Below are 24,570 nucleotides of genomic sequence, written 5' to 3' on the forward strand. Positions count from 1 at the left end.
GTAGTATAAAGTATTTATTTTAGGGGTGCAAACGAATGGCAAAATTGATATTCGAATATTCGGTAATTCTTTTGATCGAATATTCGAATATTCGATCACAGGCAAGATTGTCTAAAAACTTCTATATTGCATCGATCATTTGCGTTCCAAATAATGACTTTCGGTATGACATTTGCCGAATAATTTTATTGATGTCGGATTGTATGACGTCGTCTGTAATACGTGTAGTGGCTTTATTGTGCAATTTCAAAATAACTTTGCATATGTTATCTAGAATTATACTAGCATGTCATATTGTTTCATTACAAAAACTACGTCGATATATCAAAAGTCAAGGTCATGGCATCTTCACCGTTGCAAACGGTCTGGTTTCCGTCGACTTGTTATTATTTTGTACCCGTCTTTCGTTTGTTACTTGTTTTTATACCAGTAAAATTATTTTGTTTACGTGTATTTGTTATATTTATTTCCGAACAGTTCGAGAGAGCTTATTCACAAGGAATGATGGACATCAAATTTTATGCGCATTATATTCAGTGCGATTTTAGCTACATTGCTCAGTTTAATTGACATACAAAAGAAATATTTTGTGTTATTGCTGACATGACGAACCCTTAATTGGCATCGTTTAAAATAGGTTCCCCATTGCCGCTAATTGGCAGGGGACGGCACACGTAAAATTATTTGTTTATTTCGCCATGATGATGGGCCTTAATTGACACTTGACGCGCCACTGTGTATTGTCTAGATGCTCGCGCCTCGATAATTGGTGACATGCGTGGGTGTATTGACGAAACGAGGGTAAATTAGAGCGTTTTAATCTTTAAATATAAATGTTAAATAAATGTTCAAGATGGAAAAAATTTTAGAAAAAAAAGTAAAAAATAAACGAATATTCAAATACCGATTTTAATATTCGAATACCATTCTTTTGATCGAATATTCGAATATTCGTTTGCATCCCTAATTTATTTTCAAAAAATTATGACGCCCATTGGGCTATACAATTTCAGTGCTTCCATCTGCTTTACATTTCAAGTAATTTACATTAAGTAATAGAGTAAAAAAGTTATTGAAGGAAAGCCTTCGACAAAACTTCGAACATTACTATAACACCATTCTTCAATGATGACAATAACGTTCTTACATAAAGCCTTTTAAAAAATAAAATGGAAGAAAACTACCTACCCTACTTGTTTTTTAAAAGGATGTAACCCTAAACCAACCACTTTATTTTTGGCCTAATGGACAGGGAGCTTGAAAACATTCTAGAACAATAAAGTGTAGTACTTAACACAGGCATATGCCGTTCCATTGACTGAACAGGGACAAACGTTTTATTATACACCGTGCCGAACCCCCGAACAATTTTCGGAAAATCAACATTTGATCCCGATTCTTCGAAATTGAGGCCAAGGTAATTCGGCCGAAATAAAGGGTGAGAGTCAAATACAAATAAAGATATTCTTAAACACGGAAGCGTATGAAAGGCGAAACAATTGTGTTCCTGTATTTTGGGGAATTTATACTTTTAATCCTGAACAATCACTTATTCGTTCTCACGGTTCACCCTCACTCATCGTACGTATTAGGAAAGTTCCAACACAGAAAAATAACATGTTTCAGCGTTGCTTAATGTGTGCATTTTTTTCTTCTACTTATTGAGTGGAGAATCCAGTAAAAGAATATTCTGTTTTATTTTCTGAAAAACAAGTGCGGTAAATCCGTCGAACAAATCAACTTTGCGCGGCCTAACACGCCAGATGTTGCACACGAAGACCTTACACGGCCATGAAATGCATGCGGGAATGGTTATTCAATCTGTACACATTGTAAATAATTTAAACGATGTTCAGATCATATAGTAAGATATTAATTATGATAAATTTATTATAAAAAAACACTCGACCATTATGTACCAGTCAATTGTAAACACGCCCCCCCCCCCTCCCCAGGTCCGGGGAATAGCGGGGACTTGGCTTTAAGTTCAGCCAAGCCCGGTTAAAATCCCCGTCCTGCGGGGACGAACTGCTTTTAAACCCTCGCCAAATGCTCCTGCACCCCAGGGACCCTAGGTAAGGCCCAGGCCCCGCTATATTTGGCACGAAGACAAAACCACTGAATTCACCCGGCACTGCGGGGCCACCTGGGAGGTAAAAACACGGCCCATTTCCCCGGCTATCCCCGGTACGACCCCGGACCGGGGGGGGGGGAGTTTTAATTGACTGGTGCATCACTGGCTGTATGCAGCTCTAGTGGTCGCATGTTAAGCGATAAAAGTTTACAGTGACTTTCCCATTTAGTTGGTAGTTTACACAAGGAAATGGGGACCGCCATTAAAAGTTAAAGGTTGTTAGTATGTACTTATAATATTAAAACGAAATGTAACTGTATAGCATCAAACCATTTGTGTGTTAAGTACATACTACGGCCTTAAAAACATTCGGTTCGGGTAACCGAAATAGGCACCGACCCTACGGTTTCATAGTCAGTTTGTGTTTATATGTATATTAAAACCTTTAGATCGGTTTAGTCACTGGCATTTGAATAAAATAAATATTGCTCATCAACATGTGAAACTGGGCCAGACAATACTTTAATTTGACGAGAATAAAAATGGACTGATTTTACGGAGTGTGTTAATACAACAAATCTGAATATTCTGTTCGTATGAAGTCTCTTCTATCAGTCCAGTCATTTGCTGTTAAATATGCTATTTAAAACTGACGTTACTGAGTCTGTTTCATATGAAAGTGTTTCACGAAATCCGGTCACGTGTTTTGATGTGGTTAATGTTAGTCCGTTTTTGTTTTACAGGCTGGGCCGTGTTTGGTTCCGACTGTTGCTCGAGTTACACGGACCCGAGCGGCACGTAGCACGCATCCCAGCTGTGTCAGGATTACTGCTGTTGGAACCTTGACCTCACCAATTATAAGGTGTGCTGCAGCAACCCCATTCGACAGGTCCCCTCTTCTGCCCGTGACCAAGAGGCCTGCGCCGAGAGCTGGATCGCCGAACACATGTTAGTATAATGCACTGAATACATAATTACATCGATGTTTTAGAACTGATCAAGGCCTTCCACCGTAGCGTTTGGTACGCATCAAACAATTTGGAAAGTGTACGTATTTGTGAAAACATAAAATTGTGTTTTTAAAAAAACAATAAAGAACATTGAAGGCTTTATGTTACATAATTGTTCGGGTTTCTACTTAAAAAACATTGTCAGGGAACTGTTTAATTATTATCATGTGTATTGATCGTCCCTTCAAAATAGAAATGCAAATAAAATAATAGTTTTTAGCTCGACTATTCGAAGAATAAGGAGAGCTATACTACTCACCCAAGCGTCGGCGTCGGCGTGGGCGTCACACCTTAGTTAAGGTTTTGCATGTAAGCATCTTTAAGTCATTATCTCAGTATATACATAATGTATTGCATTGAAACTCGAGATATGTATTCCCAACTATCTAACCTACTAAATTAATTAAGTTAGATAACACTTTTTCAAATAAAATGCAAATTATGGGCCTTTTTATTTGACTTAGAAATTCTGGTTAAGGTTTTTGCGTGTAAGCACACATAGGTTAATATCTCAGCAACTTCTTCATGTATTGCATTGAGACTTTAAACAATGGTACTCAACCACCCAACCTACTTGAATGACCAAGTTAGATAACTGAATTTTGCAAATAATGACCCTAGTGATCCATGTTTCGCAAAAACGTTTCAATCCTTACACTGAAAAGCGGCGGAATAGTCGAGCGCGCTGTCTCTGTGACAGCTCTTGTTAACCACTTAAATCATGGATTTTTTTTATCGATACATACTAGCAGGGTGCCGTTATCATCTTTGTTCATTGGGTCGTTGTTTTGTTGAATATAAATTTTGCTTGCATTCAAATAACATAATTTAAACTGTAGCTGGGTGCCAATCGTGTCCGGGTTTGTGTTGTTGGGCCTGATTGTTTTGTGCTGCTGCTGCTGCTGTTGTGGCTGCTGCTGTCGGAGGGATCGCAACGTAATTGTGCAATCCCCGGGAGGCCCTCGTGAGTACATTGCTGTAGTGGATCATAGACAAATGACCATTCTGGCTCTTAGGACAAAGCTATTTAATAAAGATAGGCCATAATGTTTATATTATTTAATATCAGGGCAATAATAAATATCAAAAATCGCCGCACTTGGTTGACCCACTAGCTCCGCCCTTTGTACCTGTTGACAAGTGGTTATTTTGGCGCGAAAATGAAAACTCCCAGGCGTAAGCTTCATTAAATGAGTGTCGTGCGATTGTCAATTGTCGCGACTTTGTGAATATGTTATAAAATAAAATAAAATTAATTGACGTTTGTACAAAACTTTAAAAGTACCGAAACTTTAATAATTTCCGTCATAAAATCAAGGATGTTTACTTGTAAAGATATGTCCGTGTTGCAAATAATAGCACAAAGAACACCGCATTCCTGTTATTCAATATCCCTCATTTAAAACCTTTCTACTGTATTATGTACACTATTATTTCATTGGTACAAATAAGCGACTCAGAGCCAAGTTGTTCGTGCAACGTATTTCATTTCTGAGGCCTTGTAACTGAAACGGTTCATTAAAAGGTTACACGAGTTTCAACAACAAACAATGAATCGCTGACAGTGAATATATGACAAATAATTCTTACCATGTGAAATCTTTTAATGTGTAATACATAGTGTATTGTACAATCACATGTACGTAGTGGTCGTTTGTTACTGAATCACCATGTTGAAATTGAATACAGCTCAAGAATAAGTACGTTTTATCATGCAGAAACGAGCGTTGTGATGGCCAGCCAGACCAATATGATGCACGCCGGATATAACCAGTAGAACCACTTCCGGTCAGAACACGCCATAACCATCTTCACAAGCGCCTTATATGAAGCATTTCGACAATTGGTAGGATAGGAACATGTACATACTGATAACAATAATTATGTGTGTGAGGACAATTTTGTATTTCTTTGTGTTCTCAATGTTGGGTTTGTAAGAACAGTTTTCTTATCAGTTGGGACATTTAGGTGAGGTCAGTCAAGTTGTAAATTTAAGTGATTCGTTCGTTTTTATGGGGCTGTTATCATCTCAATGATATCATGGTATTGTGTTAAATGGAACAACATCGTAATATTACCCTTATTCATGACATATTATCACAATGCTTTCGTATGACAAGGAAACTAGCCGTTCGTTTTACAAGGAAACTAGCCGTTCGTTTGTGACAATGAAACTAACTCTTATTGTCACAATGAAACAACACTTTATTGTGACAAAGAAACTACACTTTATTGTGACAAAGAAACTACCCTTTATTGTGACAAAGAAACTACACTTTATTGTGACATTGTGGCAATGAAACTACCCTTTATTGTGACAAAGAAACTACCCTTTATTGTGACAAAGAAACTACCCTTTATTGTGACAAAGAAACTACCCTTTATTGTGACAAAGAAACGAGCCTTCATTGTCGTTGTTGTTTTGAATTCTATACTTTTTATGTTCAGTTTCAAGCAATTAAGAGTATATATATATAAGAATTAATATCACTGCTACGACTTTGTCTTTTTGTAATTTTGTGAACACATGACCACTTTTTAATTATAAATGAATTAAACGCACTGTTGCATATTTTATATGTAGTTTAATGAAACAACTTAATTATTCATTAAACCTTTCATAAATGAACATAGGTTAATGAAGTGAAACACTAATCTACATAACCTGAATTGTTTAAACATCATCATGTCATAGTGACTAACAGGTTAGGAATTTCTCAAAAAACTATGCATCCTTCATGACTGTATAACACTTAAAATTAATAATGTTATTTAAACCTCTTCAATTTTGTAAGTTTTCTCTGAAATAAGGAAGGTTAATCTCACGGACAGTAAACAATTTCTGAATTATTTACATGTATTGCTATTCTGATAAAACAACTAAGATAATTTTATAACTCCACAAAAGAATACATCTTTTTATATTCAAAAAGTTGCCACAAAGTTGACATTTGGTATTTTGCATTTTGAAACCTTTGTCCCAAATTAGTTAACAGGTTCATGCAACGTAGTTATATAACACGACCGTTAGGATTTTTTTAATTAAAAGTACTGTTCCCATATTTGAATCAACAAAATATCTCGAGAAAAGCCTTTGTTGAATTACGCGTATATACAAACTATCATTGCCAACTTTGGAGCTTATCAGGGTAAGGCGGTCTCTATCGACTTCTCCTCTCAATGCAATAGTAGCGTTAAGATACCCTACTTTAGCAATTATTAATCTATTGAACGCATTGCTCAGATAAGAAAAAAAAGAATTTATGAGGGTCATAAAGTTGACACGTCCTTTTATTACAAATTTCGATAGAAAACTTCAGTTTTGGGCGATTTTAGGTTTAGCCATAATTTAGTATTTTTTAATAGACTTTTTAAGAACGGAGAATACCCAAACTCTTGGTGTGAGTCAATAATTGTAACAATCCATAAAAAGGGTGAAATAAATAACGCTGATAATTACAGAGGAATCTCCTTACAAAATGTATTGAGTAAAATATACTGTGGTATATTAGTCTCTCGTCTAAACTTCAGTATTGCAAGTCTTTTGTAAAATTTCTGAAAACCAAGCTGGATTTAAAGCCAGTTATAGCACCGTGGATAATGCGTTTATATTAAATTCTATTATAGAACGCATGCTTTATAAAAAGAAAGGCAAATTGTATGTTACTTTTGTTGACTTTCAAAAATGTTTTGATACTATTGATAGAAACTATCTATGGCAGGTTCTAAATAGGAAAGGAGTTAAAGGAAAATTACTTAAGTCTTTACTTAGTATGTATAATTCTGTAAAATCATGTATAAGATGTAATGGATGTCGTAGTAACTATATTCAAAGCTCTGTTGGTTTAAAACAGGGCTGTTTAGCAAGTCCAATATTATTTTCTTTTTTTATTGATGAATTAGTTACTTTTCTAGAAAGTAATAATGTCCATGGAATACAGTTGCATCCAGGGACTGTTAATCTGTTTTTACTTATGTCTGCCGATGATATAGCGTTATTGTCAGATACTGTGTACGGTTTGCAAAAACAGTTAAATTTACTTTCAGAATTTTATGTCACATACAAGTTAAAGGTTAACGAAACTAAAACCAAAATTGTTGTCTTTAAAAAAGGTGGAAGACTCTCAAGAACTGAGAAATGGTTCTACAACACTACTCCTTTAGAAGTGGTCAATAAATTTTGTTATGTAGGACTTACGTTTACACCACAACTTTCATTTAATTGTATGGTACATGAACTTTGCATAAAGGGTAAACGTGTGCTGGTATCATTGTTATGTTCTTTATATAAATGTGGTCAAATGTCAAATGGAGTATTCTTCAAACTTTTTGATGCAAAAATATGCTCACAACTCCTATATGGAGCAGAAGTATGGGGTCTCGGAAAATATGATGATCTCGAAAGGGTTCATATTTATGCATGTAAAAGGTTTATGTGTGCTAAGTTACATACAACAAATGACACTGTTTTAGGGGATTGTGGTAGATACCCAATGTTTATAGAATCTTATAAACGTTGTGTTAAATATTGGCTTAAAATACTAAAAATGCCTGATCATAGATTTGTTAAGAAATGCTATATCATGATGTGTAATGGTGACCTACATGGTAGAAATAACTGGGTAACAAAATTACGTGTATGTCTACAATCAATAGGTTTTGGTTACATTTGGGACAACCAAAACGTTTGTTCGGAAATATTTTTTATTAAGTCGTTTACAAATAGATTATATGACATGTTTAAACAAGATTGGCATAGTAAAGTTAGTAATAGTAGAAAATTATGCTCATATTTCGGGTTCAAGTCATCATTTGGATACGAAAAATATTTAGATGTTTTAAATATCAGAAGATTTAGATTTATATATGTATCTTTTAGAACTAGTTCTCACGATTTAGAAATTGAAAATTCGTTATACTGATATCCCAAGGGAACGAAGATTATGCAAAGTATGCCACTTTGAATGTATTGAAAATGAATACCACTTTCTACTTGTTTGTGATTTCTACGAGGATCTGCGATCCCAATATATACCACAGAAATATTATGTTAATCCTAGCATTAACAAGTTTAGAATACTCATGGCATCATCTAATGTTAATATAGTTAAAAGTGTATCTACGTATTTGTATCATGCGTTTAATAAAAGAAAAGTTCGACTTGAAGAATGAAATTCTAAAAATCAATACCTATATAAAAACAATATTACTGTATAGTTGTTTCAATGTGTTTCATTGTACTGTTGCACAACATTGTAAATATATACTGTATGTCTGTATATTGTAATGGGCCGGTGGCCTTATAGCAAATAAACTTTGTCATTGTCATTGTCATAGTAGAGCTGTTTTATATACTATAGGCTAAACGTTAGTTGATAAAGAACTAAAATCTAAAATCATATCCGGTATACTTACTTCTTTTACATATTATATTCCGTGTCTTTTTGTTGAAGTCTATAATTGATCGTTTATCAAGATATATAGTTGAGGCCATTTCCACACCTATATTTTGACAGTTTGGTATTTTTTCTCATTTCTAAATTTTTTCAAAATTGGGCGTGAAAGTTTTGAAAGGGACAGGTAAAAAGAAATATTAACTGCTGTTGCTATCATTTATAACCGGACATTAACGATACAAGTTAAAATGCCATTAATGTTGTATTGACAATTAGACAGGTATATCCTGGTTATTTTATAACAACACGTTGATTAAATTACATTTTTAAACGTTATGAACACCTAGTGCACTCGTTACTAAAAACATGCGGAGAAACACATTTCTTACGGCACATGATGAACGTGGGAACGATGTTGAATTTGCGAAGATTGTATTTTAGATGTAATGTAAATATTCAAGTTATTCAAAATAAAGAATGTCAAATATTTGATCACATGCAGAAAACAATTTATTGGACGCACCTCAAAATAAATCTAATTTGTCATTATATGGAAAAGTCATATTGATAGTGGCCGAAGTTCTAAAGCTCACTCTCCGACAGATTGGCAGTTTTGACTTTTTTTGTTTTGTCTCAGAATCAGCTGATTTTGGTATCAATTCCTTCAATTAAGTCATATAAGATTACTCACGATAAAACAAATCTCAATTGCTTTGAAAACTGCCGAAAGACTCATTTTTCTTAAAGCAGTATTAAAGGCCTAGTTTAAGTCTTCTATAAGTGACCCCCTCCCCCCCCCCCCCCAAAAAAAATGTGTTCATTACACCATGTACACAACCTCTGTTTATTGATCTTAATTTGCTTGCCTTAATTGATCCCTCTTATCAGATCTCCGATCTGAGTATCGTGCTGTGCAGTTTTGGAAGTCAGTTTATAATAAAAATGGACCCTAAATGGCCCTGAGCCAATAAACGAATACACGGGAAATTGGCCCCTACTGTGACACCAGTGCAATTGGCAAGATATGCACAGCAGGGGATTATCATGGCATCATGGCAAAGATTCCTTAAACTAGGCCTTAAACGCTTTTAGACACAAAATAGCAATATTCGAACGTAAATATGAATAACTGCGATCTGATATTTTGTCAAAAGTCTTGTATCACTGGTCTCAAGACGTTAACGCAAACTTTGGCGTAATCCAGGACAAAAAAACAAAAACAAACCGAAACAAACAACAAAACAACTTGTCTAAACCGGCGGTCAATCAAAAATGAAAGTGCAGCTTTAATCGGGTCGGAAATGAATTGCAGTGATAAACGATATCAAGGGTTCACAGGAAATAAACGGGGGTGGAAAAATCCTAGTTTAAACATTATATTGGAACAGTGATAACGAAATTTTTAAGTATCCGCTGTACAAACAGACGCCTTTCATTTTGGTGTGCCAATGGCCATCATATCAAATTTGTTAACTGGTGACACCATCTAAGTTTTGTATTATTCGAACAGGTATTTCTGGCCGATTAAAATATGTTAAACAATTGGCTAACATCCATTATAGATAATGCTATATATGGTATAACGCTCGGCAAACATGAGAAAAAAAATAAACAGATGAAATCGTTAACTTACTAACGATTATAGTCATCTGTAAACAAAGCAAATATTTGTATCTTTAACGGTTCCTTCCAAGTGCATTCAAGAAATTTATAATAGATTGCTGTGGGATAAAATGATTAAATTGAATTATGAGATCAATATAGCTCAATGTAAAATTCAATAAGTGAATTATTGTGTGACTAGAAAGGTAAATTCACATAGAGAGTTTTCCCTCTAAAGTTCGCAAATGCATAAACTGGCCATAGTGAGTTTTCTTATACATGTATAAATAATTCACATGCCGCGTAGAACATAAGTATGGTTTCTACGGAGTCCCCAAAGCGACATGAATCACACCGTGATGTTTAAGAGCCTTTGAATATATATCACCAAACTACGAAACGGATTCGTACGATGGTTTAAGTTTATATAAATTATGATTTCTTTCATTTCATTGTTTTTCCGTTTTGGAACAGATTTATTCTAAAGAGAGACAAGACTGTGATAAAGGACGACCAAAATGAATAAAATTATATTAAATTATAAACTAGAAATTGTTTTCTAGGGAACGCATACGACCCTCGACCATCATGACTTGTATCCCCCACCCCGACTATTATGCCAAAATGTACTGGAACTTATCAACACTTACAGTCACCAGTAAGAACAAAATAGTATACTTGTATTATATGAAAATAAATCGATGGGCCATTTGAATAAAACGAAAAGGTTTCTAAAGTGGAGGTGACGATTATATAACAGCTACATTTGTAACAATAACTGGTGAAAGTTTCAATAGAACCCGACCGTACCTATGAAATAGGCGACGACCCTATTGTTTTTCTAGTCAGTTGTTCAAAAAAATGAAAAACTAAAACTGTTGTAAGTGTGTTTTAATATGCAGTTTAAAACCGTGAATGCTTTATACAGAAGATAGCTTTAACACCATTCTCCAATGATGAAACTAACGATCTTATACAAAGCCTAATAAAAAAATAAAGATAAAAAGCCTACCTACCCTACCTATTTTTTAAAAGGATGTAACCCTAACCAAACCATTTTTTGGCCTTATGATCAATCAAAGGGCCATTACTCAGGGAAACATTACTCGACTAGGCCAAGTTCCTGTGATGTTTCAGCAACTTAAAATCCCTCCAGCAATTTAAAGCAACACTCTTACAGTTGAACGTTTTGACAACTTTTTTATTTTTTGTCTTGGAACAAGCCATTTTTTTTTGCGAAAACCCATGGAAACCAGTTATATAAGACTGCTGACAAAAAATTAGAACGCAGATTTTTATAAGTTCAAAAATTGATGTTTTATGCATTTTTCTTAAACCTTTAGTAACGGTTTAAGCCTTAAAACATTAATTTTCGAACGGAAATATGAAAATCTACGATCTGATTTTTTGTCAGCAATCTTATATCATTGGTTTGCAGATATTTACGCAAAAATTTGCTCTTTCCAAGACAAAAAATAAAAAAGTTGTAAAAGTGGTAAATCTGTGAGAGTGCAGCTTTAAGAGGTAACGCACATACATATTGTGACAACCGTATACATACGAACACACAGACAGACCTGTAGGTGAAAAATGCAACTTCAAAATGTCTCATTTAACTTATCATAAGAGAGTTAAATATTATTGTAATTAAATAATTGTATTCATATCTGAATTTATAACCCTTTTGGATCACCATACTAAATTTACAAGTCGACGGATTCTATTTTTAGAAAATACAGCGTTTTCAGAAATTTGCATCGTGCCCTCGATTGAATAAACACAAAGAGCGTCACACAAAGTGTTAACACTACAGCGAAGAATTGAGGTTTTGTATTAAACGCACTTCATAACTTAAGCATCATGGGAGGGATTAGAGTGTTGTGTTCATCTTTGTGTATTTTGATGTCATGTAAGTATCTTTGACTTTTTGTCCATGTGTCAGTACAGTATATTAATTAGTTATTCTAATGGTTGTAGTCCAAATAATTGTACGTTGTTTTATACGATTTTTGATATTGCAAATAATCCCGTATAACACGTCTATTATTTTAGACTGGGGGCGGGGGACTGAAATCTATGAATAAAAGCCCAGACATTGTACATAACTCTTCCGAGCTCTTAATTTTGTATGATGAATCATTCTCATCTCATTCTCCGTTTATAGTTTATTTAATGAACACTCTATCTATCCTGTAGGATATGTTGTTTCTTCCATAATGTATAATTGTATTGAGCTTTAAAAAGTTATAAATGTCATGCAAAACAAGAATTGACTCTACAGCCTGGTTCAACTATAAGTGTATGTGTATCTGTATTATATTATAAATGTCTCATTGTCAAAACTGTCATTAAATATGAATTATGCTGATTTTTGCCTGTCTCTGAGAACAAAAAAGGTAGCTTTGGTGAAAAGTTAAAACAGCAACAACATTTTGTTCGGATTAGCCGACCATACATACGAAATTGACGCCGACCCTACCATTTTTATAGTCAGTTGGATTTATATATGTATATAAATTGAGCCATAATATGGAGTCCGGGAATTTGCGTTACATCACAAACACTGTGGTGTCCTCTTTTTTAATATTTGCGTTTGTCAAATTTTATGCTGTATTAGGATAGAACAATATCTAAAGCAATTATATTTGAAATGGCATAACACTTCTAGCTTTAAATACAAAGTAATGTGGATTTTAAGTTTTATTGTTAGTAACACTGGACACCATATTACAAAGCATTCTTATGAAGTCCAGTTGATTGTTTTCACTTATTTAGACCACTTACATCAATCAATAGCTTTATTTGAATTGCTTTAAATACAGAATCATGTATTTAGTTAAATATTTAGCAGTTTGTTACCTAGTTGAAGATTGATGTAACAAGACACAAAGTGAGATGTAACTGGACACAATTTGTGTAACAGGACACCAAAAACTGCACAAATTGTGTAACAGGACACCAAAAACTGCACAAATTGTGTAACAGGACACCAAAATCCACACTGGTGTCTTTGTTATGCACAAACAAAGTTGGAGTAATCACAATGCATCTCTATTTTGGAAATAAAAGAGTCATTTGGTGAAGAGTGATCTAAAGGCTAATTATTCAAAATAGATTAAGTATTATTGAAAAAAGTCTGGTATACATTGCTGAAAAGCTTAGTAACCTGGCTAAATATTTGTTTATGGCTTTTATTTACAAAAAAATAAATCGGTTGAGTATCTTATCAGCTACTCATTTGGTGTTGGTTTTAATAAAAAATGACAATTTACTCAAGGATATTGAGACTAATAATTATAGATTAAGACAAAGATAATGTGTAAGGAAACTTCTAATGAGTGGGTTTTATCCACAGCCTAGGAGGTAAAGTGAAGCATGATCTGCCTTGAACAAATACAATTTTAAGACAAGTACTGTCAACTTGGTGCACCAGTCAATTGTTCCCCCCCCCAGGTTTAGGGGAATACTGGGGTTAACCCGGGGAAATGGGCCGTGTTTTACCTATCAGGTGGCCCTGCAGTGCTGGGTGAATGCGGTGGTTTTATCATCGCTTAAAATATAGAGGGGAATGGACCTTACCTAGAGTCCCTGGGGTGTGGGGGCATTTGGCAGGGATTTTGCCATTGGATCGTCCGCGCAGGGTGGGGATTTTAGCCGGGGTTGCATACTGAAAGTCAAAGTCCCCACTATTCGCCAGACCTGGGTGGGCCGTGGTTACAATTGTCCGGTGCATATCCACATGAACGTTGTACTGGTACTCTAACAATTGAGCTTACTGCGTGGATAGTCACCGCCCCACCCCAACCCCACAGAACTGTTTACACAAAAAAAATCTGCAGCCCAAACCCAATAATGCTGAAGTAAAGGCATGCATAGATTTCAGCTGGTAAAGCTGACTCGGTGCCAAGCTCACACCCATCCTACCACGACCCACAAAACTCTGCACAAGGCAATCAATGATTTTACAGAATAGTAATGTTGTTTTAATGGCAAGGGATGGTGTGAAAAATAACACGGCAAAGTATGAATTAAAACTTACATTTCATAGGGTACTCTTATAACTGTTGAGAAAATGTTGACATTTAGTCCATGCATGCATTTAATCCGATGTAATGATTCATGCATGCCATGAACCGTATGATCATTTCAATGACTGTCAAGTACATTTTCTGTGTGCTCACGATTTTTCTAGAGGAAATAGAGTGCTTCAACTATAAGGAAACATCTAAATATTCATAAAACGAACATTCTTTGAGGTTACAATAAATATTTTCTCTTAAACAAGCACATTTAATTTAACACAATCCATTTCCTTGTTGTTACAATGAGCCTTCTTTACGCGGATTGAAACGGTGTTAATCGCCGGCAGCCGCATCGCACTTTCGTATATCCTTACTACTATTTACGAGGTCTATCTCGAAGCTTGCCGGAGATGGCCGAGTTGTTACGATTGGTTACTAATATAAAAATAATGCGACGTAACAAAAAAGACACAACTTTCGCACCCGATAGTTGACTTCCCTGTCATTATAATCCGACGTTTTCCAGAACCACCTGTTTACGACATTATCAAAGTTCACGATCGATCACGTTGTTATCATGCTGCGCGAAGATGCATCGATGTCAAGGTCATGAGTTATAATGCTTTTTTCTGTGACGTAACAAGGTGGACACATTTGGTTACGTCGCATTACATGGTTTTATTTTGGAAAATAATAGTATTACCGCTGCTGAAATAAAACTGAAATTAGTAAATACAAATAAAATGTCCACGTTTTTATTTCACACAAATAAGCCTACAAGGATTACATAAAAAGAAATCACATTTAGTTTGTATTTTGAACAACCCCTCCTGAAAATGTCCGCACAGGACACCTGGAAAATGGATGATAAATGTATGATTTAAATGAAGTAACAGTTGCTTGAAAGGTCAACATCATATCAATAAAGACAGTTATTTGTCTTGAAAATTTTCTTTAATTTTACAAATCTGTATATCACATGTATTTCTCCAGATACATACGATTAAACTGAAATTTCTGTGATGTAACGCAAAATCCCGGACTCCATATTATGGCTCATTTATGTGTCTAAATATGTAGTTTAAAACCTTCAAAACTTTTTAAATAATAGTAAATACACAGAAGCTTACTTTACCACAAATCTCCAAGGATGGGAATGACGTTCTTGCCTAAAGCCTAATACAAAAAAATGAATTAAAAAAATGAAAATCCTGCCTACCCTACCTATTTTTGAAAAAGATGTTACCCTAACTAAACCATTTTTTGAGGCCTGATGGACTGATCCAATAATAAACGATATACAAGACTAGGAGCTTTGTGTTTGCGATCGTTCAATCGAATAATGAACGGTCTTACATTACAATCACAGAGCTTGCCTTCGTCAACGTGTGTGTTAAATATGTATAGGATAGATCACGAGTATGATATGGATTTTATCAGCGAGCGTAGCGTACCGATACCATACATTTGTATGAGAAAAATGTCAGGAAAGCACAGGAAACAAACATTTCTGTAGTATTAAGATCGTCCTTGTAACATAAGTAGGTGAACGATTTGCACGAGATTTACCAGTTGAAATATCCGAAAGAAAAACAGTTGTGTGTGAGATTTATCAAACACTTTTGCAGGCCTATGATTGGCCGGCTGGAGGTAACTGTGGTCTAATGTTTTGATCTTGTATTTAAATTTCCCGTCATTCATTGTCATAGCGTGATTGCCAGATAATGATTAGCGTGAAGTGGCCCGTCTTTTGGCGCATGTGAGTTTGGTGTGTGGTCACCAAGCCGTACTAGTGTGTTTATACCGTTCCGGTTACTCAGGCCAATTCTCCCCTCAACACAAGACACTCTCACGCCAACAATCGTTTTAAAATAAATATTAAAGTGTAAAAGTTGTTTCAGTTTGACAACACAGGACAATTCTCATAATCCAGATATAAACTATTGCTACCAACGCTTCTAGTATTAATTAGAATCGTGATGATAATAAATCTCACTATCGATAAAGTCAGGCCTTAATACATGATCTGAACATCGTATAAATCATTTACAACAGACAGTATGTGTACAGATTGAATATCCATTTCCGCATGCATTTCATGGCCGTGTAAGGTCTTTGTGTGCAACATCTTGCGTGTTAGGCCGCGCCAAGTTGATTCGTTCGAAGAATTTACCGCACTTGTTTTTCAGAAAATGAAACTGAATATTTTAACTTTTTTAACGATCTCACTGGATTCTCCGCTCAATAAGACTAAGTAGAAGAAAAAAATACCGCCAAATGACGCTTTCGTAACACATATAAAACAATGCTAAAACATGTTATTTTTTCTGTGTGGTAACTTCCTTTAAGCCTTACTTTCCTTTTACGTACGATGAGTGAGGGTGAACGCATACTCTAGTTGTTTTTTTCAGGATTAACAGTATTAATTCCAAAAAATACAGGAACACAGTTATTTCGCCTTCCACATGCTACCGTGTTGAAAAACGCCTTTATTTGTATTTACTCTCTCACTCTTTATTTCGACCGTATCTAGAGACGACTTTGATCCGGTGAATGTGGTCGAGGTTGTATCATAAAAGAATTACCTGCGCCTCAATTTCAGAAAATCGGGATCAAATGTTGATTTTCCGAAAATTGTTCGAGGTGAGGCAGTGTATGATAAAACCTTTTGTACATGTTCAGCCAATGGAACGGCATATGACTGTGTTAAGTACTACACTTTATTGTTCTAGAATGTTTTCAGGCTCCCTGTCCATTAGGCCAAAAATAAAGTGGTTGGTTTAGGGTTACATCCTTTAAAAAAAAACAAGTAGGGTAGGTATTTTTTTTCCATTTTATTTTTAGACTATCTGCGCATGCGCGCAGGTAGTCTTAAGACCGCAAACACCAAAGAACTACTTCTATTCATGTCGTTTTAACCCATTTTTTGTCTCAATGCGCTATGTTTAGCAGGATGACGTCGAAACCATAAAAATAGATTAGTTGTATTGCAGTCCGAGTAAGAGTTCTTGCTTGTTCGGCTATTTCCGCGCTGTATTTCTGTATCCCGGCGTTTTATCTTTAGCAGAATATAACTATTTTTAGATCGCTATATTTATCAGATTAATGTGGGTCAAAATAATGGAGGCTCTGGTAGGAAGGCTACATAATGATATTCACTCTGCGTTTAGCCCAAGATGTTCCAGATATTACAGATATTATTACCGACCGCAAGTGTCCAATCGCCTGCAGGGTTTGTTATTTTAACCTGACGTGACCCAGAAGCACGCTTATTTGTAATGGTGCATTTCTTATATTACTTTTATGAGATAAGAAACAAAAATGATCGTCTGAGTGTCAAAATAGTTGTATCTCAGGTTTCGCGTTGCTAATGCTTCAAATACTATGATTTGCCTGCTAAACAATAACAAAATACTATTCATTCTATGATGTTTAGGCGTTTATATTATTAATATGATGTTTTATTTTTTTGCATAAAAGCTTTGTTCCGGTGTATTCTTGGCATAGCTTTAGACATTAGGCTTTCGATTTATATTAGCACACATGCCCTGATACGACAGTGAGTTATGCATACGTTTGGTGAAGCAAAGTAGTTCGGAAAAAAAACCTGTAAAACATCCAAAGAGTGCGACGCATTCATAACAGCACTAGTACTATTTCTTCAAAGATACTGACATAAAACAAAAATAACAATCATACTCTCATTTTTAGAACAGACAATTTCCGATAATCTAAAAATAGTTTCAACTACATTAACTGACCTATATTCTGAACATAGTTTCTACATACATTTACTGGCCACATGTTTGTCCTCACCGCGGGAAAACGACCATCTGATAAGCTCTGCATTTTGAAAGGAATTATTGCTAAAATTGTTCGTAAAATAAAATCATTTTCCAAACAATTAAAACGTTTATGTTCATAAAACTTGCCTAACGTATGATTTCTAATAAAAGTACCGAAAAAAAACTTTAGAAGCGATTGAAAGAGGGATGCATTGTAACTTTTAATACATGAGGATTGGGGATACGTTGACTGAAGTGATAAGCTATGCACTTTGAATGGAATTATTGCTGAAGTTGATTTTAAACAAATGGTCATAAATTTTTAGAAATAAATACTTTTTACCAGGCGAAAACAGGTTCCAAAACACCTATTTTTTCTGATTTTTGGCCGCCATCTTGCAGCTCAGACGCTGATATCGAAACGGTTTACTACATATGCAGTGCAACATAATTAGACTGGCCCTATGACCAAGGTTGTGCGCTGAATACACGACCATCTATAATTATAATGAATTAATTAATTACTGGCTATATACAGCTTAAGTGGTCACCAGGTTAAGCGATAAATATAAAAAAATGACTTGCCCATTTAGAAGTTAGTATACACAAGGAAAAGGGGACCTTTAAAAGTTAAAGGTTGTTAGTAAGTACTTATAATAATAATAAAACGTTATGCGACTGTGTAGCATCAAACCATTCGTGTGTTAAGTACATACTACGGCCTTAAAAACATTCGGTTCGGGTAACCGAAATAGGCACCGACTCTACCGTTTCATAGTCAGTTTGTGTTTATATGTATATTAAAACCTTTAGATCTGTTTAGTCACTGGCATTTGAATAAAATAAATATTGCTCATCAACATGTGAAACTGGGCCAGACAATACTGAAATTTGACAAGAATAAAAATAGACGGAAGTGAACTTGTGTTAAACAACAAATGTGAATATTCTGTTCGTATGAAGTCTCTTCTATCAGTCCAGTCATTTACTGTTAAATATGCCAATTAAATCACACTGAGTCTGTTTCATATGAAAGTGTTTCACGAAATCCGATCACGTGTTTTGATGTGGTTAATGATAGTCCGTTGTTGTACAGGCTGGGGCGTGTTTGGTTACCAATGTTGCAAGAGTTACACGGACCTGAGCGGCACGTACCACTCCTCCATGCTGTGCGAGGACTACTGCTGTATGGACATCGCCCTCCAGTATAGGGTGTGCTGCAGCGAATCCTGGCGCCAGGTCCCCTCCTCTCAACGTGACCAAGAGTCCTGCACGGAGAACTGGATCGCCGAACACATGTAAGTATACTGCACTGAATACATAATTACATCGATGTTTTAAAATACTGATAAAGTGCTTCATTAAAAAACGTTTGGTATGCATCAAACAATTGGGAAAAGTGTACGTATTTGTGAAAACATTAAATTGTGTGTTAAAAAAACATAAAGAACATTGAATGCTTTATTTGTAAATGTTCGGGTTTCTACTTAAAAAACATTGTTAGAGAACTGTATAATGATTATCATGTGTAGTGATCGTCCATTCCAAATAGAAATGCAATTAAAATATTAGTTTTTAACCACTTATATCATGGATTTTTATCGATACATACTAGCAGGGTGGCTTTATCACCTTTGTTCATTGGGTCGTTGTTTTCATGAATATAAATTTTGCTTGCATACAAATAACATAATTTAAACTGAACATTTGTAGCTGGGTGCCGATCGTGTCCGGGTTGGTGTTGCTGGGCCTGATTGTGTTGTGCTGCTGCTGCTGTTGTGGCTGGTGCTGCTGTCGGAGGGATCGCACCGTAATTGTGCAATCCCCGGGAGCCCCTCGTGAGTACATTGCTGTAGTCGATCATAGAAAAATGACCAGTCTGGCTCTTAGGACAAAGCTATTTAATAAAGATAGGCCATTATGTTTATATTATTTGAAATCCGTGTAATAATAAATTGAAATATCAAAATACGCCGCACTTAGTTGACCCACTAGCTCCGCCCTTTGTTCGTGTAGGCAAGTGGTTATTTTGGCGCGAAAATGAAAACGCCCAGGCGTAAGCTTAATTAAATGAGTGTCGGGCAATGGTAAATTGTCGCGAGTTGTGAAATTGTTATAAAATAAAATAAAATCGATTGACGTTTGTACAAAACTTTAGAAGTACCGAAACATCAACTTTTGTTTAATATTTTCCGTGTAAACATCAATAAAGGATGTTTACTTTTAAAGATATGTCCGTGTTGCATTTAATAGCACAAAGAACACCGCATTCCTGTAATTCAATACCCCTCTATTAGAACCCCTCTACTGTATTATGTACACTATTATTTCATGCACCGTATTTCATTTTTAAGGCCTTGTAACTGAAGCGGTTTATGAATAGCTTACCTGACTTTCAACAATAAACAATGAATCGCTGACAGTGAATATATGACAAATAAAACATTCTTAACATGTGAAATATTTTAACAAGTAATACATAGTGTATTGTACGATAACATGTACGTTATGGTCGTTTGTCACTGAATCACCATGTTGTAGTTCAATACAGCTGCTCAATAATAAGTACGTTTTATCATGCAGAAACGAGCGTTGTGATGGCCAGCCAGACCAATATGATGCACGCCGGATATAACCAGTAGAACCACTTCCGGTCAGAACACGCGATAACCATCTTCACAAGCGCCTTATATGAAGCATTCCGACAATTGGTTGGATAGGAACATGTACATACTGATAACAATAATTATGTGTGTGAGGACTTGACAATTTCGTATTTCTTTGTGTTCTCGATGTTGGCTTTGTAAGAACAGTTTTCTTATCAGCTGGGACATTTAGGTGAGGACAGTCAAGTTGTAACTTTAATTGATTCGTTCGTTTTTATGGGGCTGTTATCATCTCAATGTTATCATGGTTTGGTGTTTAATGGAACGACATCGTAATATTAACCTTACACATTGCATATCATCACAATGTTTTCGTATGACAAGGAAACTAGCCGTCCGTTTTACAAAGAAACTAGCCGTTCGTTTTACAAGGAAACTAGCCGTTCGTTTTACAAGGAAACTAGCCGTTCGTTTATGACAAAGAAACTACCCTTTAATGTGACAAAGAAACAATCCTTCAGTGTATTGTTGTTGTTTTTGTCGGCAGTTTACTTTTATTATTTTGCCTTTAATATGCTCCGCTGAATATTGTCCACTTAGAAATTCTCACTGGAGGTTTTTCAAAGACTGCTTATGGGTGCTTACGAAAAAAATCAATTGAATATCGTCACGGGTAGACGGAGTGTACTTTGTTTTTACCAACAAGCATTGATGTTATTATGCCATTGTCTCTTATTACTTAAATAATTATCAACACTTAAGTATCATCTCAATAATACATTAATTTTGGAGAGTGTGTGCGCGTGTGTGTGCGATGAAATAATCCTGTATGTACGTGTATGTCATAAATATCAAGCGGCAATAACTTTGCCTAACCCATTACAATGTAAACTATCTGTAGTTACTTCTCTTATGAAGTCAATAAACCGTCTTGAATATATCAGAGTTGTTACTATTTATGTCCAATAATGCTTTTTGGACTAGGGCACTTGTGGCCTAGTTCATAGCCATAACCGCGATGTCTGCATTTTCAAGCCGCATCTGAGGGTTCACTGACGTAATGTATTCCTACGCTGTATTTTGATTGGATTGCCGTTAGCGAATTTGAATAATCAAAGTAGTACCAGAACTGATTACAATCACAACATCCAATAAAAATAGTTCTCCTAACAATTCAAGCTAACTGTATGTTCTTTTAATGAAGCACAATAAATGCATACGTAGCGAGTGAGTTAATCGGGTTAACCACATGAATTTTCTTGCATCAGCTAACCGTGGTGCCCATCGCGCATTCGAAATGTCTTGTGAATTCATACGTATTAAAAGCGAATAAAGCGTGCGGTCTAAGTAGAAAACAACCAGGAAAGTTGGTTTAAAAAAAGTAGTGTTATCCTTTGTATACAATGTTGGTATTCCGAAGTCGGCCACTGATCTTTTTTTTCGACATAATTTGCATGTTTCCGTGATATTTTCATTTCGATACAAAGTTTTTTAACTAATCATCGCATGGCGCTTAACAATTTTTTAAATACAACATGATTTTTGGTATTTATTGTTCAAATACAATTAATGTTAACTAAACACCATATGCCGCGTACCTGTATATATTTTTGAGGAAAAGTAAATCAGGTTACCAGTCTACTTATTGACCTCAAAATTTACTCTGATCAGAGCGGCCGAATGATTCAGACATGTATGTTATCACTACTTCCGGATGTTGATGATGTGAATTTCATAGTGTTTTACTGAGGAAATTTATCAATAAAGCCGCCATTGAATGATAACCACCATCAAACGGATTTATTTTCATCTTACCGTGGGTAGCATTTTTAATTTGACACGTTAATTTTCAAGCAATACAAGTTCGTTTGAAAAAAAATCATGTGATTTCAATTTTGCAAAATGGAGATAAAAAATATCAAATATGCGCATACTTATTTATGAAGTTTCATTCTAAATGAAGCCAAATGTATGGATATGTGCACAGCATCTGTGAATAAGATGATTGTTTACCTATGTGCATAGAAAAATCTTGGAGCCACTCTCAGTGTAAGTACATGACATTGTGATAAACCATCGCCATTGATAAAACAATCTTGCATGCTCAATTTTGATTTCCTCTCTTATATAATGCACCAGTCAATTGTTACCACAGCCCCCTCGGGGATATACCAGGGAAAAGGGCTGTGTTTTTACCTTTCAGGTGCCCTCGTAGCTAAAGAACTTCAGCGAACACATTATATATTACCTTTTTGGACGTGTTGTAAACATCAAAAAAATAAATATCAACATTACAGTTATGGAAGCCAGAACTGGTGTCCTCGCAATGCTGGGTGATTGCGGTGGTTTTGTCTTCCCTCAAAATATATCAGGAAATTGCTCTTACCTTAGATCCCCGGGGTGTGGGGTTATTCACGGGATTTACCACCAGTTCGTTCTCGCAGGGCAGGGATTTTACCGGAGATTTGCTGGATGGAAATCCGGGGGGGGGGGAGGGGGGTTACAATTGTCTGGTGCATACTTTACAAGTTTTTTTTCTGAAGACGCTTTGTGCTCACTTTTTGTTTTCTAGCCAAGAATGAAAATCAAAAATCAGTCAGAGATACAGTATGGTGATGCATTGTTGTTGATAGATCAATATAAATTTGTGAAATATTTGAGGGAAAGGTATTTGGTTAAATAATTTACAAGTGTAACTTTTGAGTTTTATTTAACAATGCAGTGTCGAAAATTGTGGAGATATAATTGAATTTGTATTAATTAATCAGTTGACTTGTGGCGTTTAGGGAACAAAATCAAAATATTCAATAAAGATCCCTTATGTTGTGGAATAGTAAAGTAATGAAGATTTAATCTCACAACAGTCTTTCTCAAATGCTGTCAAGGCTTTTTTTCCTTAGGAATATCTAACCTCGCGATGTCAGAATAGAAATCATCTTGGCATGAGCTTGGATCACTATGTATCATTATCCACCAGTCAATTGTTACCACGGCTCTCACATCCGGGGGTATACCGGGGATAGCCGGCGAAATGGGCCATGTTTTTACCTTTCAGGTGGCCCCGAAGTGCAAGGTCTTCCCGGAAAATACAGTGACCAGTGTGGATGGGGCTTAACCTAATGTCCCTTGGGTTCGGGGCATTTGGTGGGGACTTTACCATCAGATTATCTGCGCAGGTCGGGGATTTTAGCTGGGGTTGGCTGGACCGAAAGTAAAAGTCCCCGCTATTCCGGGGGCGGGGCCATGGTTACAATTGACTGATGCATTAGCTTGTGTATTCAGATAAAGTTAAGAATAAATATTTATTTATATAACTTATACTTTGTAATCTAATTCAAAGATTTGAAAAGGGTATCCTTTATCAATAAATGCAAATAAACATAAATGACTGTGCGATTCTTTTTGTATCATCCAAATATGAGTACCTTGCAGGGTGAATGTTATTTGTAAAAATTATACTAAGTGAGCTTTCAAGATTACTTTTCCAATCGCATACACAATGCAGTTTGAAACCTGAATAATAAAAACTAATCTTGGTTGCAGACCATTACTATTAAATATTTGATAAGTCACAGACATTATAAGGTACAGTTTAAAGGGGCTGTACTAAATTAATGATGAAAAAGCAAAAATTTAAAGAAAATTGTAGAAAATTGACATAAACTTGGTATCGATGTGTACAATTAATGCATTTAAACTTACTACTGATGATCCCCATAGTTTACAAATGATTTATTAATAGCAGTTATTTCGTGTTTTTCCATTAAAAATGATTACTAGGTATTGTCGTTCCAAGACAAAAATTAAAAAAGTTGTCAAAATGAGAGTGCAGCTTTAAACTCATAATAAAATGTCAATGCATTTCATTTGACATAATTTTAAACAGATGAAAAAAATGTTATTTTTAAAAAGCACAATATATATTTTATGTGACCTTACATTATAATGAATTTATTCAGTTCAGTGACTTTTCTTCACTTAAATGTGAACAAGAAAGCTTGGGATTGAACACTAAATGAAACAGGAATGAAATTAAATGAATCACAAAATATCATCAAATTTATACCCACAAATG

General features: G+C 35.3%; 1 protein-coding gene and 1 long non-coding RNA gene across 2 annotated transcripts; both read left to right on the forward strand.

The window, feature by feature from the left end:
* The first annotated feature begins 2,820 nt into the window (after nt 1-2,820).
* On the forward strand, nt 2,821-6,280 carry LOC128228332 (uncharacterized). Its single transcript, XR_008259906.1, has 3 exons — nt 2,821-3,022; nt 3,924-4,048; nt 4,803-6,280. It is a non-coding gene; the product is annotated as an uncharacterized LOC128228332 (long non-coding RNA).
* Nucleotides 6,281-11,831: 5,551 nt separating this feature from the next.
* Nucleotides 11,832-21,433, forward strand: LOC128227651 (uncharacterized). The gene is made up of 4 exons (XM_052938389.1): nt 11,832-11,991; nt 18,986-19,187; nt 19,603-19,727; nt 20,473-21,433. Exons 1-4 carry the CDS (start codon nt 11,943-11,945, stop codon nt 20,529-20,531), a joined length of 435 nt encoding a protein of 144 aa, XP_052794349.1. The 5' UTR covers nt 11,832-11,942; the 3' UTR covers nt 20,532-21,433.
* Nucleotides 21,434-24,570: the final 3,137 nt, after the last annotated feature.

Source organism: Mya arenaria, chromosome 3 (assembly GCF_026914265.1).
Source record: "Mya arenaria isolate MELC-2E11 chromosome 3, ASM2691426v1".
NCBI lineage: Eukaryota > Metazoa > Mollusca > Bivalvia > Myida > Myidae > Mya > Mya arenaria.

Bases quoted from the DNA above. Each gene is read 5' to 3' on its own strand.
- LOC128227651 (XM_052938389.1), top strand. From the start codon at position 11,943: ATGGGAGGGATTAGAGTGTTGTGTTCATCTTTGTGTATTTTGATGTCA. The intron at 11,992-18,985 runs GTAAGTATCTTT...GTTGTTGTACAG, and splicing joins TTTGTGTATTTTGATGTCAT to GCTGGGGCGTGTTTGGTTAC. The intron at 19,728-20,472 runs GTGAGTACATTG...TTTATCATGCAG, and splicing joins GCAATCCCCGGGAGCCCCTC to AAACGAGCGTTGTGATGGCC.